The sequence below is a fragment of the Schistocerca serialis genome, chromosome 7 (genome assembly GCF_023864345.2).
Source record: "Schistocerca serialis cubense isolate TAMUIC-IGC-003099 chromosome 7, iqSchSeri2.2, whole genome shotgun sequence".
In the NCBI taxonomy this organism is placed as follows: domain Eukaryota; kingdom Metazoa; phylum Arthropoda; class Insecta; order Orthoptera; family Acrididae; genus Schistocerca; species Schistocerca serialis.
Window position 1 is genome coordinate 490,181,807 of NC_064644.1, and position 22,898 is coordinate 490,204,704.

General features: G+C 40.1%; 1 protein-coding gene across 1 annotated transcript in view; it reads right to left on the bottom strand.

Annotated features, from left to right (window-relative positions):
- Window positions 1-22,898, bottom strand: part of LOC126412331 (F-box/WD repeat-containing protein 2-like) — a 113,288-nt gene that overhangs the window by 30,812 nt on the left and 59,578 nt on the right. Inside the window, exon 4 of the mRNA XM_050081855.1 lies at window positions 6,876-7,704. Within this exon, the coding sequence (XP_049937812.1) occupies window positions 6,876-7,704 (829 nt within the window). The remainder of the gene's footprint in view (window positions 1-6,875; window positions 7,705-22,898) is intronic.

Genomic DNA, 22,898 nt, shown 5'->3' on the forward strand with positions numbered 1-22,898 from the left:
CTTTTTGAGGATATCCACATCAAAACTGGCACCACTGATAAATGACACAGTTGTGGCAACAATGATTACAAAGTACAACTAAAACAAGCAGAAAACTACATACATTCAGTAAATTCAAACAATGGAAAATCCAGAATGGAGTAATGACAATATCATGAAAAGGATAGCTTGCTCCTCATCTTATAGTGGAGATGTTAAGCTGCAAAGAGGCACAACACAAACACTGCTGAGCAAGTAAGCTTTCAGCCAAAAGGCCTTCTTCTGAGTTAGACAATAAACACACACACACACACACACAAACACACACACACACACACAGGAGAGAGATATTCACTCAAACACAACTCACTCAGATATGACCATTGTCTCTGGCTCCTGAAGCCGGACTAAACAACACCGCATGATGGGAGAAACAATTTGGGTAGTGGGGGTAAGGATCAAGCTGGGGTGGGGAGTGTGTGGGATAGTAGAGCAGGTGTGGATGGCTGTAAAGTGTTGCTTGTGGGAGCCTACAGGCACAAGTTAGAGCAAGGGTAGAGCAGCTAGGTGCAGGTGGGAGATTAAACAGAGGGTGAGGGAAGGGGGCAGTGGAAAAGGAGGGAAGCAAAACAGAAGTTAAAAGACAGTGGGTCCATAGGTGGAATAGAATGCTGCATAATGATGGAGTAGAAAAAGAGAAGAGGATAGGTGGGTGTAGGAGAGTGACTAACGAAGGTTGAGGCCAGGAGGGTTATGGGAACGTAGCATATATTGCAGGGAGAGTTCCCACATAGACACTTCAGAAAAGCTGGTGTTGGGACCCAGATGGCACAGGCTGTGAAGCAGTCATTGTAATGAAGAATGATGTGTTGGACAACATGCTCAGCAGCTGGGTGGTTCAGCTGTTTCTTGGTCACATTTGTCAATGACCATTCATGTGGACACACAGCTTGTTGGTTGTCATGCCAATGCAGAACACAGCATAGCTTGTATATCACCTGACTGGTTTCGCAGGTAGCTCTGCCTTTAATGGTGTTGGTGATGTTTGTGACTGAACTGGAGTAAGCCGTGGTGAGAGGATGTATGGGACAGGTCTTGCATCTAGGTTTGTTACAGAGTCATGAGCCATAAGGCATGGGGTTGGGAGCAGGGGCTGAGTAGGAATGAAGGAGGATATCACACAGGCACTGCAGGTGGCAAAATACACTGTGGGTGGGGTGGGGAGGTCTCTGGGTAGCACATCCCTCATCTCGAGGCATGACAAGAGGTAGTTGAACATCCTGGTGAAGACTGTAATTCAATCCTTGGTGACACTGAGGTACGAGGGGAATGCTCCTCTGTTACTGGACAGTGTGACTTTGGAAGGTGGTGGGTGACTGGAGAGAGAAGGCATGAGAGATCTATTTCTGCACAATGAATGAAACCCCATCTTCTGGTGGAGTATGGAACTACAGCTGTTAGATGTTCAATAAAAACAATACCAATTGCCATTCTACAGGTTTATTTCTAGGCAACCAGTTTCGACGTTACACTATGTCATCTTCAGGCCAAAACTGCTCCAATCCCGTAACCTTCATGTTACAAATATAGCAGTGCCTTTAACTGGTCTCGTAATACTGCTGACTGTTGCTCAACGAGCACGTATGCCCATAATAGCTATTACAAGACCAGTTAAAGGCACTGCTATATTTGTAACACAAAGGTTACTGGATTGGAGCAGTTTTGGCCTGAAGATGACGTAGTGTAACGTCGAAACTGGTTGCCTAGAAATAAACCTATATAACGGCGAGTGGTATTGTTTTTATTGAATTTCTGCACAAGATTGGGAGGATAATTACAGTCTGTGAAGGCCTCAGTGATGCTCTTGGTATATTTGGAGAGGGACTGCTCATCATTACAGATGCAACATCCATGGGTGGCTAGGCTGTATTGAAGGGATTTCTTGGTATGAAATGGGTGGCACCTGTGGAAGTGGTGGTATTGCGGGCAGTTAATAGGTTTTATATAGACAGATATTGCCATTTTGAGGTGGAGATCAACATCGAGGAAGGCCGCTTGTTGGGTTGCCATTATATAGGTGAAGCGAATGGGGGAGAAGGGGTGTGGACAGGGTGTCCTCAACCTTGATCAAGATCACAAAGATGTCACAATGAATCTCAACCAGGTGAGGGGTTTGAGATTCTGGTTGGTTAGCAAGAATTCGTCTAGATGCCCAAGGAACAGGTTGGCATAGGATGGTGCCATGCTGGTGCCCACTGGCACACCCCAGGTTTGTTTGAAGGTGATGCTTCAAAGGAGAAGCAATTGTGGGTGACATTATAGTTGTTCATGGTGACCAGAAAGGAGGTTGTAGGGATGAAATCCATTGGGCATTTGGAAAGGTATTGTTCAACAGCTCCAAGGCCATGGGTATTTGGGATGTTAGTGTAAAAGGAGGTAGCATCAATAGTGACAAGCAGGGCACCATCTTGCAAAGGAACAGGAAATGTGGAAAGTCAGTGGAGGAAATGGTTGGTGTTTTTTATGTAGAAAGGTAGATTGTGGATAATATGCTGAAAGTGTTGGTCTGCAAGAGCGGAGATTCTCTAAATGGTGAAACAATAAACAGTCACAAAGAGGCATCCTGGGTGGTTCACTTTACAGACTTCCTAAGAAAACAAGTAAAAGGTAGGTTTGCAGAGAGTAGTAGGTCCCCCTGTGACTCAGTACCACATGGGATTGAAGCAAATGAATCACATTCTCCATCAGGCTTTTGACTACCTCTCGTCATGCCCTGAAATGAGAAATGATATCCAGTACCCTTCCCACCCCAACCACAGTTGTATTCTGCCACCCAATAAACCTACACAATACCCTTATCCACCCCTACTCAACCTCTGCTTCCAATCTCTTGCTCATGATTCGTATCCCTGTAATGGACCTAGATGCAAGACTTGTCCCATACATCCACTCACCAGCACTTACTGCAGTCTGGTCACAAGCGTCAGCTAATCCATCAAAGGCAGAGCTACCTGTAGAACCAGTCATGTGATCTACAAGCTAAGCTGCAACCATGATGCTGCATTCTACATGGGCATGACAACCAACAAGCTGTTTGTGTGCATGCAAGGCCACTGACAAACTGTGGCGATGAAATAGCTGGACCACCCAGCCGCAGAGAACGCTTCCCAACACAAAATTTTCATTTCAATGACTGCTTCACAGCCTTTGCCATCTGTGTATGTATGGTGTCTTATTCAGAAGATGGCCTTTTGGATGAAAATTTACTTCTTCAGCATCTTTTTGCTGTGCCTGCCTGTGACTCAACATCTCCACTATATTATATATGTGTCATATCTCAATGAAGAACTTGAAACTTTCAGCACAGTGCAGAACATGTAGAGGAACTAAGGCTCAAGTTTAAAAGAATAGTTGGCCATGTACTGGATAGAATGTCTGCAGTAGAACAGTTCACAATGGAAGGGACCCTCCATGGTATACAGTTACTGTAAAGAAACATCTTAAGAAATAGAGACTACTGCAAACAAAGCACAGGACTATTGATAGAGAGATGCTAAATGAAACACATTTGGCTGTCAAGAGGGCAACGCATGAAGACTTCAGTGACAATTGTAGCAGAATACTGTCGAGTGATCTTTCACAAAACCAAAAGAATACTGGTTGTATGTAAAGGCTGTTAGTGGCACCAAAGTTAGTGTCCAGTCCCAAGCGAATGAGATGGGAAATGAAATTGTGGGTAGCAAGGCAAAGGCTGAAATGCTTAACTCTGTTTTCAAATGTTCCTTTACAAAAGAAACCCCAGGAAAATTGCTGCCATTTAATCCTCACACCGGTGAAAAAACGATGTGAAATCAGTATTAATGTCAGTGGTGTTGAGAACAGATGAAATCATTAAAACTGAGCAAAGCTCGAGGGCCCGATGGACTCTCTATCAGATTCTAAATTGAATATGCAGCTGTCTTAGCCCCTTTTCTAACTGAAATCTATCAAATCCATCAAACAGAAAACCGTGCACAACAGTTGGAAGGGAGCACAGGTAACACCCGTCTACAAGAGGGGTAGTAGGACTGTTCCACAAAACTACCATTCAACATCTTTGTTGTAGAATCTTAGAATATATTCCAAGCTAAAGCATAATGAGGTATCTTGAACAGAATGACTTCCTCCCTGCCAACCGGCAAGGATTCCAAAAACATCAATCACATTAATCCCAACTTGCACTCTTCTCACATGAAGCATTGAAAGCTTTGGATCAAGGCAGTCTGGTAGATGCAGTATTTCTTGATTCCCAATCAACAAAGGAGGTGGCTTACAAAACACTCGTTCGACCTATACTTGAGTATTGCTCATCAGTGTGGGATCCGTACCAGATCGGTCTGACGGAGGAGATAGAGAAGATCCAAAGAAGAGCGGCGCGTTTCGTCACAGGGTTATTTGGTAACCGTGATAGCGTTACGGAGATGTTTAATAAACTCAAGTGGCAGACTCTGCAAGAGAGGCGCTCTGCATCGCGGTGTAGCTTGCTCGCCAGGTTTCGAGAGGGTGCGTTTCTGGATGAGGTATCGAATATATTGCTTCCCCCTACTTATACCTCCCGAGGAGATCACGAATGTAAAATTAGAGAGATTAGAGCGCGCACGGAGGCTTTCAGACAGTCGTTCTTCCCGCGAACCATACGCGACTGGAACAAGAAGGGAGGTAATGACAGTGGCACGTAAAGTGCCCTCCGCCACACACCGTTGGGTGGCTTGCGGAGTATCAATGTAGATGTAGATGTAGATGTAGATGTAAAATCATTTGATTCAGTACCATGCCTACACTTATTGTCAAAAGTTCGATTATATGGGGTATCAAATGAAATTTGTTACTGGATTAAGGACATTTTGATAGAGTCAAACAATGGAAAATCCAGCATGAAATGTAACAATGTAATGAAAAGGATAGTTGCTACTCACCAGAGCTGCTCAGGGGAGCCGTTGAGTCACAGAAAGGCACAACAAAAAGACTTTCACACAATTAGCCTTTGGCCAACAAGGCCTGACCACACAGCCTTTGGCTGCTGCAGCCAGACCAGTCAGGCTCCAGCTGCCAGAAACTGTGGCCATGTGTGTGTGAGTTGCATTTGTGTGAGTGTGGGCATGTATGTATGTTGTCTAATTTTGACAAAGGTCTTGCTGGCTGAAAGTTATCTGTGTGATGATCTATTTTTTGTTGCGACTTTCTGAAACTCAGCATCTCCACTATATGGTGAGTAGCAACTATCTCAATTATATTGGGATTTTTAGTAGGAAGGACATAACATGTTATCTTGGATGGAGACTCTTCGTCAGATGTAGAAGTAACTTAAAGTGTGCCCAAGGAAGTGTGTTGGGACCCTTACTGTTCATGTTATACATTAATGACCTTGGAGACAATATTTGTAGTAACCTCAGAGTTCTTGCAGACGACGCATTTATCTATAATGAAGTCCAAAAGAAGCTACATAAATATTCTGTCAGAGCTTGATAAAATTTCATAGTCATGCAAAGACTGGCAACTTGCTTTATATGCTCAGAAAAACAAATGAGTTATAGCTGGATCTGCCAATTTATACAAATCACCCAAATACCTTTGCAGAGATATGAGGTGGAACAATCACATAGGCTCAGTTGTGGGTAAACCAAGTGGCAGACTTTGGTTTATTGATAGAATACTGAGGAAGTGCAATCAGTCAACAAAAGTGATTGGTTACAAATCACTCATGCATCCCATTCTAGAGTACTGCTCACGTGTGTGATACCAAATATGACTAACAAGTGATATTTAACATATGCAGAGAAAAGCAGCATGTATGATCACAGGTTTGTTTGACCGATGGGAGAATGTTACAGTGATGCTGAAGAAATTGAACTAGCAGACTCCTGAAAATAGATGTAAAAGGTCCTACGAAACTCTACTAACAAAGTTCCAGGAACCAGTTTTAAATGATGGCTCTAGGAACATGCTACAATCCCCTACACATCGCTCACATAGGGATCAAGAGGACAAGATTAGAATAATTACAGCATGCACAGAGCATTCAAACAATCATTACTGCTGTGCTCCATACATGAATGAAAAGGGAAGAAACCATAATTACTAGTGCAATGGGATGTACCTTCTGCCATTCACTTCACAGTGGTTTGCAGAGTATGGACGTAGATGCAAATATAGATTTTTATGAACATGTGTAGCTTATTCATTATGCACTTTTAAATGTGCCTGTGTGACACTCAATGCCTCGTCTATGTGGTGAGTAGCAATCTATCCTGACCCACATTGTCATTATACATTGTTTCATATTACCTATACCCACTTTCAGGCACATTGCTCCTAAATTTTCGTATTTTAACTTTTTCGGTGTACAGACAGCTGATAAGAGTTATCTGAAAACAGTTAAATTGCTTAGCATGAAGTAATGGATAAAAACAGCAGCTTGCTAGGAGAGGAAAACGAGTAACTCTGTTTCAAATAGTTTCGCTCTCTCCCCTTCACCTAGCTTGCTGATGCTGAATAGCTTCTGTTTCATCAGTCCTCCATGTCGACACTTCACCAGCTACTGCCTGCCATACTCTTCACCCCAGTCATCCACTCCTCTTCCTTTACACAGCACCCCAATCTCACTATCAAGATTTCTGACAACTCTTTCTTGTTGATTATGGACACAGATGGTACATAATCATATAAGACAACATTTTGTTATCCAGTCACACTTTAAATTCTATGAAGAATAAATTATGCATTAATTACGTGAACTATCAAGTCATTTCAATGTAACACATGCATTGTAAGTAAATGAAGGTATAAATGATAAACTCAACAGTGATAATTAGTAGTTTTCTTAAAATTATAAATAAACATACTGTACTGTAATTTACCTGGAATGTGGCACAATAGTTCCTCCCACTACTTCACCTGTACTTATTTCCACTATAAGGAGATTGGACATGAAATTGTCACAGTGTGGTAGCAGCAAAACAGCAAACCTGTCACCAACTGCTAAAAGTTTCCGAACTTTGTAAAAGGAACGTATTCTCTTGGTGCATTGCTGCTTCTCTAAATTTTCAAACACAATTTCAGCATTTCCAGGTTCATCACTTCGTGCCAATGTTTGGTTTATATACACAACATTTCCTCCTTGAACAAAACATCCTGGGGTTTGGAAATTGTGGACAGCATTCAAGGGATATTGCACAACACCATCTTCTAATGAATTCACATCACCATAAGGGCAACAATCAAAATATGCACACCATGAAAATATTTTAATTTGGTCTCTTGTTTTTATAAGCAAGGAATTTTTGTCTTTGGATAAAGTTTTTGGATTAGATCCTTTGTATACTGGCAAAAGTGTGACCTGAATAATCCAGCGACTTTGTTCCACTATAGTTCTCACTAACTGCCCGGTGCTAATACACCACAATTTGGCAGTATAGTCTGTAGCACCACTAACCAACAAGTCAATTTCTGCACTTAAGCTGACACTAATTACCACACCAGTATGACCACGGTATTCGAGCCTCGAGGCTGGTCTGCATTCGTGATCTCTGTAGTTTAATGACCACGTTGTAATGTGCCCTGAGCTGTGACCACACGCCAAAATGTCACCAATATCTATCTTCAGGCATGAGACACGGTACGGTACAGTAAATATACTTATCAGTTCATAATCCTTAGTACTCCAGACACCAACTTGATCATCAGAACCTGCAAATTAAAGTAAATCAGTCCATCACAATTGCATTTCTAACATCAACATCATAAAATATGACCATTAGTAGGTACAAGGGTAGTCTGCACCAACAGCGCTGACTTTTTACGTTATGTGGTTTCTGAAACTGTTGTATGTTATTTTTCATGTATATTTAGGAGCTACTCGCAAGCACAAAATCTTTCAAAGACAAAAGTGTGCCATAAATAGGATTATAAAACAATATGCAATCAGGTTAAAAAAAGTGCAGTTAATCCAGCAACAAAACAAACAACTATAAGTGTGAAACTGACATTTAAAATAAATTGTCATTAGTAATACTACTCTGCATAAATCTGCAAAATTATAAGAAAATTATGAAATCAGGTAAACAGAAAAAAAGACTGTGAAGAAGATACCAGCAAATATAACAGTAGAAACATTTAAGACTTAACAGAAGTATATAAAACATACAGAAAAGAATGTACACCATTTTGAAAAACTGGGAAGGTAAACTTAACTGCCTTAAGAAAATGCATGAAGATCTAAAAGAAATTTACAAAAATAAGCAAGAAATCAAAGGCAGGACAAAACATAAAAACAATACTAAGTATTGGGAAGACAAAACGGTTACAAGAAGGCAAAGAATATAATGGACATCAGAAAAAAATGAACAGATTAAGGAATATTGGAGAAAGCGCAAAGCCTGCTTGGCAGCTTACAAATGGCCCTTAACTGGCCCGTGATGAAATAATAATAATAAGAAGAAGAAGAAGAGTTTTTTAATGAGACAGCAAACCAGGTGTAGCTATGAATGTGTCTTCCAATTCCTTCACTCCATCCAAAGCTCTTGCTTCATTATACTTTTCACACTTGTTTATTTACATTCAACGTCTTCGAGAATATGTTTCCCTCGTACACTGAGGCATCACCCACCAGGGGAGGCTTATTGGACGAGATGAGAAGGAAAGACTGATTGTTGGTGCCTACACCAGACATGATTTGGAAACCTGAGAACTTGAAGGTTGAAGATGGGGAAATAAGCAAGAACACAGATTACAGAAAAACATTGTGAAAGGAAGGAGTCAATAAGAGCGGAAAACTATGTGCATCATACATGCTAGACAGATGAGAGGTCAGGGAAAAACAGAGAGCTTATAAAATAAAAATACAGAAAAATAGAAGGGAGCAAAAAGCAAAGCGATACTTATTGAAAAGAAATGCTGAGACCAAGGCACCAAAAATCAGTCTTTTCATCCCATCCAGTAAGTCTCCCCTGACACAGATTCTTGGCAATTTTTCCGTAACTTGTCCCATCAGTCCTTTTCCTTCATCCCTTCTGCCAGAAGGAGTCACTGCCTCTGAAACCATGCAGGCTTCAACATCTTTTACATATTTTTTCATGCTGTCATTTCGTGAGTAGATTACTTGTTCATCCATATTATATTTTCAAACCTTGATATAAGTAAACTCTTAGCCATTCATATTATATTTTCAAACTCTGATTACTTTTGTTAATATACGTAATACCTTTGTAAGTTTGGCGAATTCGGTTTGCGAAGAATCCTACGCCTCACTATGGTAGTGATGGTAATGGCAGCTGCCCTCCCCTAGCCTGCGTTGGGTAATGCTCACTTCTACGTACCATTACATCTTAAATGTAACACCATACACTAACAACCTATACTCACTGCTCACCTATGTACAACTGCAGGGAATGCTGCTTCCTGTGCTATCATGGAAGTGTTCTCTTTTAAAATTCCATTACTATTACTTTTTCTCGATTTGCTTGCTGTTCTTGAAGTCATACATCTACATCTACATCTATACTCTGAAAACCACTCTGAGGTGCATGGCAGAGGGTACATCCCATGTTGTTGTTGTTGTGGTCTTCAGTCCTGAGACTGGTTTGATGCAGATCTCCATGCTACTCTATCCTGTGCAAGCTTCTTCATCTCCCAGTACCTACTGCAGCCTACATCCTTCTGAATCTGCTTAGTGTATTTGTCTCTTGGTCTCCCTCTACAATTTTTACCTTCCACGCTGCCCTCCAATACTAAATTGGTGATCCCTCGATGTCTCAGAACATGTCCTACCAACCGATCCCTTCTTCTAGACAAGTTGTGCCACAAGCTCCTCTTCTCCCCAATTCTATTCAATACCTCCTCATTAGTTATGTGATCTAACCATCTAATCGTCAGCATTCATCTGAAGCACCACATTTTGAAGGCTTCTATTCTCTTCTTATCTAAACTATTTATTGTCCATGTTTCACTTCCATACATGGCTACACTCCATACAAATACTTTCAGAAACAACTTCCTCACACTTAAATCTATACTCGATGTTAACAAATTTCTCTTCTTCAGAAACGCTTTCCTTGCCATTGACAGTCTACATTTGATATCCTCTCTACTTCGACCTTCATCAGTTATTTTGCTCCCCAAATAGCAAAACTCCTTTACTACTTTAAGTGTCTCATTTCCTAATCTAAATCCCTCAGCATCACCCGACTTAATTAGACTACATTCCAATATCCTAGTTTTGCTTTTGTTGATGTTCATCTTATACCCACCTTTCAAGACACTGTCCATTCCGTTCAACTGCTCTTCCAAGTCCTTTGCTGTCTCTGACAGAATTACAATGTCATCGGCGAACCTCAAAGTTTTTATTTCTTCTCCATGGATTTTAATTCCTACTTCAAACTTTTCTCTTGTTTCCTTTATTGCTTGCTCAATATACAGATTGAATAACATCGGGGATAGCCTACAACCCTGTCTCACTCCCTTCCCAACCACTGCTTGCCTTTCATACCCCTCGACTCTTATAACTGCCATCTGCTTTCTGTACAAATTGTAAATAGCCTTTCGCTCCCTGTATTTTACCCCTGCCACCTTCAGAATTTGAAAGAGAGTATTCCAATCAACACTGTCAAAAGCTTTCTCTAAGTATACAAATGCTAGAAACGTAGGTTTGCCTTTCCTTAATCTTTCTTCTAAGTTAAGTCGTAGGGTCAGTAATGCCTCACGTGTTCCAACATTTCTAAGGAATCCAAACTGATCTTCCCTAAGGTCGGTTTCTATCAGTTTTTCCATTCGTCTGTAAAGAATTTGCTTTAGTATTTTGCAGCTGTGACTTATTAAACTGATAGTTTGGTAATTTTCACATCTGTCAACACCTGCTTTCTTTGGGATTGGAATTATTATATTCTTCTTGAAGTCTGAGGGTATTTCGCCTGTCTCATACATCTTGCTCACCAGATGGTAGAGTTTTGTCAGGACTGGCTCTCCCACGGCCGTCAGTAGTTCTAATGGAATGTTGTCTACTCCCGGGGCCTTGTTTCGGCTCAGGTCTTTCAGTGCTCTGTCAAACTCTTCACGCAGTATCGTATCTCCCATTTCATCTTCATCTACACCCTCTTCCATTTCCATAATATTGTCCTCAAGTACATCGCCCTTGTATAGACCCTCTATATACCCCTTCCACCTTTCTGCTTTCCCTTCTTTGCTTAGAACTGGGTTTCCATCTGAGCTCTTGATATTCATACAAGTCGTTTTATTTTCTCCAAAGGTCTCTTTAATTTTCCTATACACAGTATCTATCTTACCCCTAGTGAGATAAGCCTCTACATCCTTTCATTTGTCCTCTAGCCATCCCTGCTTAGCCATTTTGCACTTCCTATCGATCTCTTTTTTGAGACGTTTGTATTCCTTTTTGCCTGCTTCATTTACTGCATATTTATATTTTCTCCTTTCATCAATTAAATTCAATATTTCTTCTGTACCCAGGGATTTCTACTAGCCCTCGTCTTTTTACCTACTTGTTCCTCTGCTGCCTTCACTACTTCATCCCTCAAAGCTACCCATTCTTCTTCTACTGTATTTCTTTCCCCCATTCCTGTCAACTGTTCCCTTATGCTGTCCCTGAAACTCTGTACAACCTCTGGTTTAGTCAGTTTATCCAGGTCCCATCTCCTTAAATTCCCACCTTTTTGCAGTTTCTTCAGTTTTAATCTACAGTTCATAACCAATAGATTGTGGTCAGAGTCCACATCTGCCCCTGGAAATGTCTTACAATTTAAAATCTGGTTCCTAAATCTCTGTCTTACCATTATATAATCTATCTGATGCCTTTTAGTATCTCCAGGGTTCTTCCATGTATACAACCTTCTTTCATGATTCTTAAACCAAGTGTTAGCTATGATTAAGTTATGCTCTGCGCAAAATTCTACCAGACGGCTTCCTCTTTCATTTCTTAGCCCCAATCCTTATTCACCTACTATATTTCCTTCTCTCCCTTTTCCTACGCTTGAATTCCAGTCACCCATGACTATTACATTTTCGTCTCCTTCACTATTTGAACAATTTCTTTTATCTCCTCATACATTTCATCAATTTCTTCATCATCCCGAGCTAGTTGGCATATAAACTTGTACTACTGTAGTAGGCGTGGGCTTTGTGTCTATCTTGGCCACAATAATGCCTTCACTATGCTGTTTGTAGTAGCTTACCCGTACTCCTATTTTTTTATTCATTATTAAACCTACTCCTGCATTACCCCTATTTGATTTTGTATTTATAACCCTGTATTCACCTGACCAAAAGTCTTGTTCCTCCCGCCACCGAAATTCACTAATTCCCACTATATCTAACTTTAACCTATCCATTTCCCTTTTTAAATTTTCTAACCTACCTGCCCAATTAAGGGATCTGACATTCCACGCTCCAATCCGTAGAAAGCCGGTTTTCTTTCTCCTGATAACAACGTCCTCCTGAGTAGTCCCCGCCCGGAGATCCGAATGGGGGACATCCCATAGTACCAGTTATTAGAGTTCCTTTCTCTTCCATTCACGGATGGAGTGCAGGAAGAATGATTGTCTGAATGGCTCTGTGCATACAGTAATTATTCTAATCTTACCCTCACAACCCCTATGTGAACAATATGTAGGGGTTTGTAGTACATTCCTAGAGTAATAATTTAAAGCTGGTTCTTGAAACTTCGTAAACAGACTTTCTCAGGATAGCTTATATCTGTCTTCAAGAGTCTGCCAGTTCAGTTCTATGACACTCTCCCACAGATTAAACAAATCTGTTACCATTTGGGCTGCTCTTCTCTGGCTGGCTGGCTGATTTGTGGAAGGTGACTAAACAGTGAAGTCATCAATCCCATCGGATTAGGGAAGAATGGGGAACTATGTCGGCCGTGTCCTTTCAAAAGAACCATCCCGTCATTTGCCTGAAACAATTTAGAGAAATCACAGAAAACCTAAATCAGGATGGTCGGATGCAGGTTTGAACAGTCATCCTCCGGAATGTGAATCCAGTGTGCAGACCACTGTGCCACCTCACTCATTGCACTATACGTTCAATATCCCCTGTTAGTGCTATTTGGTATGGATTGTGCACTCTTGTGCAATATACTAGGATGGGTCACTTGAGTCATTTGTAAGCAATCTCGTTTGTAAACTGCCCCAATATTCTGCCAATAAACTGATGTCTACCACTTGCTTGACCCACAACTAAACCCCAAAGCTAGTGCATACAGAGATTTTCCATGCCATATCCACAACACACGCTCTTCATCCTCCAACCAACCCCAAAAATCTACTGCAAAGGAGCGAACCTCCCCTCCCCCTTCCCCTTCCCCTCTTTACTGAACATCGTCATAGACTGAAATAAATGAACCTTCACTAGAGTTTTGACCTCTTTATCACTGAACCCAGAAATGAGAAACATCATGCCCATAATTCTTCTTGCCTGTACCAAAGAGCTATTTGCTGTCCACTCAATCTGTGCAATATTCTGTAGTTCCGTCTGATGCAATACCAATTCCCTACCATGTGCCACATGTTCTTGTGGAAAACCCACGAAATATTTAATTATAATACATAAAGATGTATGCTAGGGCAATGAACCATGAGGCCTACTCACAAAAGTTAAGGGGGGCATACACAGCATTTGCTAAGGATATAGGGCAGGCATACCTACATAGAGATAGGACGACCTGTGAACTGATGAATAGGGATTTTTTATGATGGGGCGTATTTACCAGAACGGGAAGAGGAAGTGCACTCATAGGATCAACCAACATGTAAGGTATAGGTACTGATCCTAGGGGAAAAGGACAGAATTGTGACAGAAGTCACACATTTTATAGGAATTATTCTGGTAAGTTTGATTTCTATATACCACTAGCATTATTACGTGTTATGAGTGTCGGAAAGAACATTTCCATTTGCTCAGAGTTCCTCCAGACTACAAACTACTGTGAATAATGAAACTAGTATGTGCTAAAGAAAAAAATAGTACAAAGAATAAAAATAAAGGATGAAATAATCAAGTGTCTATGACACCTGGAGTTTATGATTGGAAATCAGAAATGTTGTCCACACGATTCCTAGATATAAAAGAACTGACTCCACCATTAGGTGAAATGCTCAAGTTGGTACTATCAAAGTAGAATGAAGAAAGAAGAGCTAAGTATTGAATAAAAGGCTGTTCTTGATTATTAAAAGAAATAGAATGTATACTGGTTAAAATGTGAATTAGTATTATGTGGGATATTAATGTACACGATGAATATGTATAAAATTTCACGTGTTCAAGCTGAAGTGAGAGAATTTCTGCTTAAATTCTAGAACCACTTGTCCTTCTACCACCTTGAACAGACAATATTTTAAATATAAGTGGGGCAGTGGAAACGTATCTACTGCTCCACCTGTTTCTTTGTGCAGGTTGGAAGTTTGTTAAGAGAAGACTAAGCGTGGCAGTTGAACGACGCTGACAAGTGTTTGCCACTAGCGCCACAGAAGCCATGATGAAAGAACAAGAAGTAATTATGTAGTATTCTTTGCTGTTTTAGTGACTGTGATTATTGTTAAAGAAAAATGAACAATTGGTTATAGACATTTAAGTACTTCACGTATTAGACTCACTAGAGGAAATACAGGTTCATAAATCATGTTGTTGTTAAACCAACTTCATTGCAGATGTATTTTATCGAGTCTAACGTGAGACGAATAGGTTGACTTGTAAACATTCACATATCGATGTGAGAATTGGTGAATATGTTATTTATGGAAGCTGAAATATATCCAGGCTGAACTACAAGTATTCATTATTTCAAAAGTAGCGTGTGAGTCTCATAAATTCCTGTTAACCAGCAGTATTCTTCAGAGAAGATGTTTTTGGAGATAGACGTATCCGGAAATCAAGAGAAGAAGATCGGCTGTACATACCATGTTAGTCAACCTATGGGAGAGAGGTGCGAATTTTGCAATCCAACTTCACATTGCTTCGGGGTGTCTAAAGCGTAAGAAGTGTTGTTATAATTGTTAGCAAAATCCACACAGTCAGACTACCAGAGTGTAAATAAACAACTAAGCGGAATAATAGGTAAGAAAGATTACATATTATCTTCTCAGTGTATCCAAGAAAATGAAATTTTGACAGAAAATTCTTGCCAGATTGCTACACTACTAAGCAACAGTTTTACAGACCCCGGTTAGCAGCTGCTTCATTCTGTTATAAGAATAGCATGGAAAATGTGTTGTACAAACACATACTAATGCCTAACCAGATAATGAAAGTGGGATAACTTGTTAGTGAAGTTGACTGGAGAATAAGTTTTGACAATGGCAGGAACAGTTACAGAATTAGTGATGACAAGATTGTTTGTTAGAATGACGAAGGAGAAAAAACGGTGACATCACACAAATTATATGGAAGAACATGAAGATTTCAAATTTATATAAAAATTTCAAACTACTACTGCATTTCGATTTCATGCTTCAGAAACTGGAGCATATGAATGAAATGTAAAACTAGTTGCTAACATAAAACTTTTTACTATATAGTAGGCCTAATAGGCATTCGATATTGGTACATCATTAATTATATTCTGTCGTGTTATTTATGCAAAAAAAGGTAGATAAAAATGACCATTTGTGCCAAAACAGTCTCACTTGTTTGGTGTGAGTTATACTTGCTGTAATATTAGAAAGGCTTATTTCATTTTATCTATCAGACTGTGACAAAATAGATGTAATCAATACAAGAAACCAGACCAATCTCGGGTACTATTCTTACTAAGAGATTTTTCAGTATCAGAAAATGACATTTTGAATTTTCATGTAGTAAAATGGAAATATCATAGATATGGGGATGGATTTTCTGTGGGATAACAACAGAGAATTTGTGCCAATATGTGTCCAATCATTAATCACCTGTTTATTCTCTTCAACTGCTTTCTGGATGTGGTAGCTTTTCTGCATCTTTTATGCTGATGAAGGCCCGCGAACAACACAAAGGGAGAGGACAGACACGACCAATGAAGGACAGAACGAACAACAACAAGATCGAACAATGGAGTCACAAGGAAACCTAGCAAACACGACCACTCATACACTGAACAAGAAACTAAGTAAGCTGTCTATCGCGAGGCGATGTGTCCACAGACGTACACGAGATTAGACTGGCTGGCTGAGCGAGAGGCAGGCGCTTAAGTACTCTATCTGGGGCGCCACCATTGGCCGCTGGAACCATGTGTTCCACTGTGACGCCCTCACACTAAAAGTGGGCCAGGAGGCACGCACCGTCACAGCTTATGGCACGATGGTGCAGAGACCTCTAGGGGTCTTCAACGTCCACGACGTCTGGCGGGGATTCAAATTTCGCGGCGCGTGGTACCAGATGCACCATAACCATCATTCTACCATGTCAGAACAAGACATGAAAATCATCAGCATAATTAACCACAACAAATGCTTTATCTCAATGCAGATGTTACCACATCCAGAAAGTCATTGCAGAGAATAAATATGTGATAAACAACTAGATGGATATGAACACAAAGAGTCCCTGTTAAAGCTATTAAAGAAATCATGTGAAACACACACACACACACACACACACACACACACACATTTGACAGTTAACAATAATACTCAAAACATAACATGGAATAAATTAGTGGTCAGATTATCAGTGCTGCACAAATAAAATACTGAATGACAGTCAGCAGAAGAAAAGCTCTAAAACAAGAACACTTTTAGAGCTACAAAATTTGTAAGTAGAAATTTATGCTGTTGTTACATCATAGAAATTAAGACAGTACCAGAACTGTGTTTATAATCTCAATGTGCAATGTCCAATCCATAAAATGAGACATTACAAACGTGAGAACATATATATGATGCATTTCAAATAAAAAAAGGTGAAACACCTATGGCATGAAAAATTCATTTTATTTAGTTGCAATGAGATGGACTTAAAAGTGATGATTATCAAATAATTCTCCACAGCATTACAAGTGGGAATGACCACCAACCAGCTGTCCACCTGAAAGAATGGCAACTACAAAACTGTGGTCAGGCACAGGGTTGATCACCCACACTCCTGTGCACAACTTTGTCAATTTCAATGGCTGTTTCACAACGCGTACCATCTGGATGCTTCCCTTCAGCACCAACTTCTTTTAATTCCATAGATGGGAGTTGTCTTTTATCACAAAATCCTCTTATCCTCGAGCTTTGGTAACTTCAGACCTATGCCCACCTACTCCTCTGACTCTTGACCCTAAGTCCACTCAACCTACACCCACACCTTCTCCTCCACCTGACATAACCTCTCACCCCAGTTGAGCTGCAGTGGCAGTACAATGTAGCCTGCCAGGACAGTGTAACTGCATAGGTGTGTGAGTGTGTGCATGTACTCTCTACCTCTAAAGAAGAATTTGTGCAAAAGCTAACAAAGTTCTCATTCTTGTGTATTTGTACATTGACCATTCAGTGCCTCCACTACTGCGTGTTGCTACATCTACTCATTAAATTATTTATATTCCACCATGAACTTTCCACTACAATAGATAAGTAATGTTATATGGACAGAAGGAGTGTGTTCATCAAACTCAGCACAGAATATATGCAAGAAGCAATGCCAAACACATATAGGCAAAAACAATTATCCATGCTCTGCCAAAGAAATTAAAAACATAATTAACAACTTTAAAACAAAAATTCTCATGGTGTTGACAATATCTTGAGCAAAGCACTGGGTACATATTGTCAAATAGAAGGCTACAACCTTATAAATGTTTGTATGTTTAATTGTGTTAACATTGCCTAATTACTAAAAATATTCTCATTACTTATTGCCATGTTCAGAGGAGGAACAATCCATAGTTTCATCATGATATACGAACTCTTGTTATATGCATACTGAACACCATGAAAGTGGTACAAAGTATGTCAGTAATGCTTGCACCATCCTGTCACATAGTAAAAGAGACTGATATAAAACCACTGCCATGTGCTCTTAATATAGGCCAGGGAGGATCACAGGAAAAGTGGGTGGGTAGTGGACAGGAAACTGACATAGGAGAAGCAAGGTTGACAATAGCATGCTCATCCATTTGCGTTTCCTCTATGAAACTTTTGTAGGTAACACCTTAAAAACATAAGCAAATGATAGTATCAATTTCTTAGATTTGACGTTAACCACAATTAGAGGTAAATATGAAATTCCAATTTATAGAAAAACCACAACCATCAATGCCATCTGTAACAACATAAAAATGCATACTTTCATGCTATAATTACTAGGATACTTAAATTGCCACTAACTGAAAATGATATAAGTATACAACTGCTTCTTCTTCTTTTTCCTGGCGATTTTCGAGTATCTTCACAGGGTCAGCATGTTAATTATTGAATTTGGCAAAGTTAGTGTTATGTTCCTGTTGCCACTCCCTCTCCCTCTCCATGACACAATTTGTACCCCCATGTGAAAGTGTGTGAATGCTTTCTGAATGTTCGTGAATCATGTAAGTGAGGTGGGACATGCGTACCAGCCCAATATTCACCTAATTGGGTTTGGGAAACCATCTAAAAGCAATACCCACCGTGGCCAACACACTGGCCTTCATGCAGATTTGATCCCAGACCAGTGTCCCCTAAATCCCAAAGCAGAATGCTAACACGCATGACTATTCGTTTGGGTGAAATAAAAAGGAACTTAATGTCTTAAAACAAACAACAATAAACATATGATATGGAATCATTTAGGTGACATTACTAACAAAAAGAGAAAAGAGAAACTACAACATTTGGTGAACAAGACCAACTGCGAACAGAATACAATTTTATAACATTGATAAAAAAATTACGTATATGCCCAAGTTTTATCATAGTCATGTATCTGATAAAACTGCAAAATATTTTCACAACAGCAAACTCAAAATACGAGGGTCACTCCAAAAGAAATGCACACTATTTTTGTAAAAATACAGTTTTCCTTCTGCAAGTGTGATAGTTTTACAGTGTGTAGATACACCCTTCCCGCTTGTTTTCAAACTCAGTTCAGCCTGTTCCCTTGAGTGGCACCATCACAGCATGTCTTCAAGATGGCTGCTACACTTGACATTCGTCAGATGCAATGTGCTGTCACAGAATTCCTGTGCTGTGAAAACGAGACAGTGGGAAACATCCACAAGAGGTTGAAAAAGTTGTATGGAGATGCTGCTGTCAATCACAGTACAGTTAGTTGGTGGGCAAGCAGGTTACATGATGAAAGTGGGCACAGCAATATTGAGGATTGTCCTCGCAGCGGCAGGCCTCATACTGCAAACACTCCAGACAATGTTCAGAGAGTTAACAAATTGGTGACTGCTGACAGACGCATCACAGTGAATGAATTGTCACGCTACATTGGGATAGAGGAAGGAAGTGTCTGTAGAGTACTGAAAGTGTTGGCATTAAAAAAGATTTGCGCCAGGTGAGTTCCCAGGATGTTGATGGTGGGTCACAAAGAAACAAGAAAAACAGTATGCAGCGAACTTTTGGAACAGTACGAGAATGGTGGAGGTGAATTACTTGGAAGAATTGTGACAGATGATGAAACATGGCTCCATCATTTTTCACCATAGATGAAGAGGCAATCAATGGAGTGGCATCATACAAATTCACCCAAGAAAAAAATTCAAAATCACACCTTCCGCTGGAAAAGTTACGGCTATGGTGTTTTTCGATTCCGAAGGACTCTTGCTTGTGGACATCACGCCAAGTGGAACCACCATAAATTCTGATGCATATGTGACGACACTGAAGAAACTTCAAGCTCGACTGAGTCGTGTTTGACCACATCGGCAAAAGCAGGTTGTTTTGCTGTTGCACGACAATGCACGGCCAAATGTTAGTCAAAAAACAATGTAAGCAATCACGAAACTCGTATGGACAACACTGAAACACCCGCCTTACAGTCCTGATCTGGCTCCATGTGACTATCATCTCTTTGGGAAACTGAAAGACTCTCTTTGTGGAACAAGGTTTGAAGATGATGACTCCCTTGTGCACGCTGCCAAACTGTGGCTCCAGAAGGTTGGTCCAGAATTTTACTATGCAGGTATATAGGTGCTGGTTCTAAGATGGGATAAGGCAGTTGAGAGGGATGGAAATTATGTGGAGAAATGAAAACATTGTTCCTAAAGGATATATCTACACACTGTAAAACTTTCAAACATGTAGAATAAAAGATGGATTTAAAAATAAATAAATAAATTTGTGTGCATTTCTTTTGGAGTGATCCTCGTATGTTTCCACACAGAAAAACCACTTGTAGTTCAGTTACACGACAGTATTGATAATCTTTGTAAGTCTGAGAGCATAACAAATTAAGTAGAGTAATGGTGAAAACATATTTACAGGACAAACTGGAAGCGATTTTGAAACTACATTCATAGAACGTTCATGTCTCCAAAGTAATAACACTGCTTTCAGTGTGCTCTTGGCTGAATGCATACACTGTGTTGAATGCCTACAAAGAAATCTAAAAAATTACATAGAGCAGACAAGGGATGCATACAGTACACATTAGAAGAACTTGAAGTTTATGCACTCAACATTCTGGATAATGAATATGTTCTGAACAATCACAATGGTACCACCAGGAGTTCGCCGGCCACTGTGGCCGAGCGGTTCTAGGCACTTCAGTCCAGAAACACACTGCTGCTACTACCGTCGCAGGTTCGAATCCTGCCTCAGGCATGGATGTGTGTGATGTCCTTAGGGTAGTTAGGTTTAAGTTGTTTTAAGTCTAGGGGACTGATGACCTCAGATGTTAAGTCCCATAGGGCTCAGAGTCATTTGAACCACCAGGAGTTCACTGTTTTCAATGATATGATGTTCCAGTGAAATATACAATGGAGGTGGCATTTGGTGGAGTGCAGAGACTATGAGGGCCAAGGTGGTCATGCTGAGCCTGCTGCTTGTTATGGAGCTCTATGTAAGTAGCCCAGAGACAATGTTGTCACACTGACCAATAGAGGTCGGTGTTACCTTCTACATCTACATCTACAGCTACATCCATACTCCGCAAGCCACCTGACGGCGTGTGGCAAAGTGTACCTTGAGTACCTCTATCGGTTCTCCCTTCTATTCCAGTCTCATATTGTTCGTGTGAAGAAAGATTGTCGGTATGCCCCTGTGTAGGCCCTAATCTCTCTGATTTTATCCTCATGGTCTCTTCACGAGATATACATAGGAGGGAGCAATATACTGCTTGACTCCTCGGTGAAGGTATGTTCTCGAAACTTCAACAAAAGCCCGTACCAAGCTACTGAGCATCTCTCTTGCAGAGTCTTCCGCTGGAGTTTATCTATCATCTCTGTAACGCTTTCACGATTACTAAATGATCCTGTAATGAAGCGCGCTGCTCTCCGTTGGATCCTCTCTCTCTCTTCTATCAACCCTATCTGGTACGGATCCCACACTGGTGAGCAGTATTCAAGCAGTGGGTGAGCAAGTGTACTGTAACCTTCTTCCTTTGTTTTTGGACTGTATTTCCTTAGGATTCTTCCAATGAATCTCAGTCTGGCATCTGACGATTAATTTTATATGGTCATTCCATTTTAAATCACTCCTAATGCCTACTCCCAGATAATTTATGGAATTAACTGCTTCCAGTTGCTGACCTGCTATATTGTAGCTAAATGGTAAAGAATCTTTCTTTCTATGTATTCGCAGCACATTACACTTTTCTACATTGAGATTCAATTGCCATTCCCTGCACCATGCGTCAATTCATTGCAGATCCTCCTGCATTTCAGTACAATTTTCCACTGTTACAATCTCTCGATATAGTACAGCATCATCCGCAAAAAGCCTCAATGAACTTACGATGTTATCCACAAGGTCATTTATACATATTGTGAATAGCAATGGTCCTACGACACTCCCCTGCGGCACACCTGATATCACTCTTACTTCGGATGACTTCTCTCCACTGAGAATGACACGCTGACCTTAATGTCACTCCATTTTATTGTAAGTTTATTTCAACAATTTTAATAATAATTAGTTGTTCTCATTTGACCACAGTTGTGATTTTATTACTGGTTTTTAATAATGACTTACTTAGACCAGGAAAGCTGGAAAAACTGAAGAGAAGAATGAAGACCAATTAAATGTGCGTCAATAAGCTGAAGTGAAGTTGGATGCGAAGGATAGGATGAACTGAGGAGTGAAGATGTCTGCAATCTATTACTCAGGGAGACAGAAAGGTAGCAGCAGAGTGGCCATTCTATTACTAAATATGGTAATAATATTGGCCGGAAGAGTAATACATGCTCTCAGAATAGCAAAGATATCGACAGATCTACTGATAGTACAGGTGTAAATGCCAGCATCACCTTATGAAGAAGTAACAGGGCAAATGTAAAAATGTAATCAAAGCTCAACTGCTGCAGGGTTGTAATGGGAGATTGGAATAGTGTGGTAGGAGAAGGCAGTGAATGGAGTATTGTGGAAAAAAATGAATTGGAAATACAAAATGAGGGAGGATAAAAGTTGACTGAATTTTGTGAGACAAAGCAAATGTTCATCACTAATGCATCGTTTGCTAACCACAAAAGAAAACGCTATAGATGGATCTCAAAAGGAGACAAAATGAGATACTAAATAGATTATATTTTTGTGAATAATAGATACAGGAAAGCAGAGAAAAAAATTCTTACAGACTACAAGTAGCAGAGATTAAAAGCAATCATATGTTAGCCACAATGCAAAAGAGCATAATAATGAAAAATGTAAAGCAAACATACAAAATTGAGACATGGAACTTATAAAGATATAGAAGAAGGAATGAAAACATTGGGATAAAAAATAGTCAAAACTATAAACAAAAGCAAAAGAAGTACTTAAGAAGTAGAGGAAAGATGG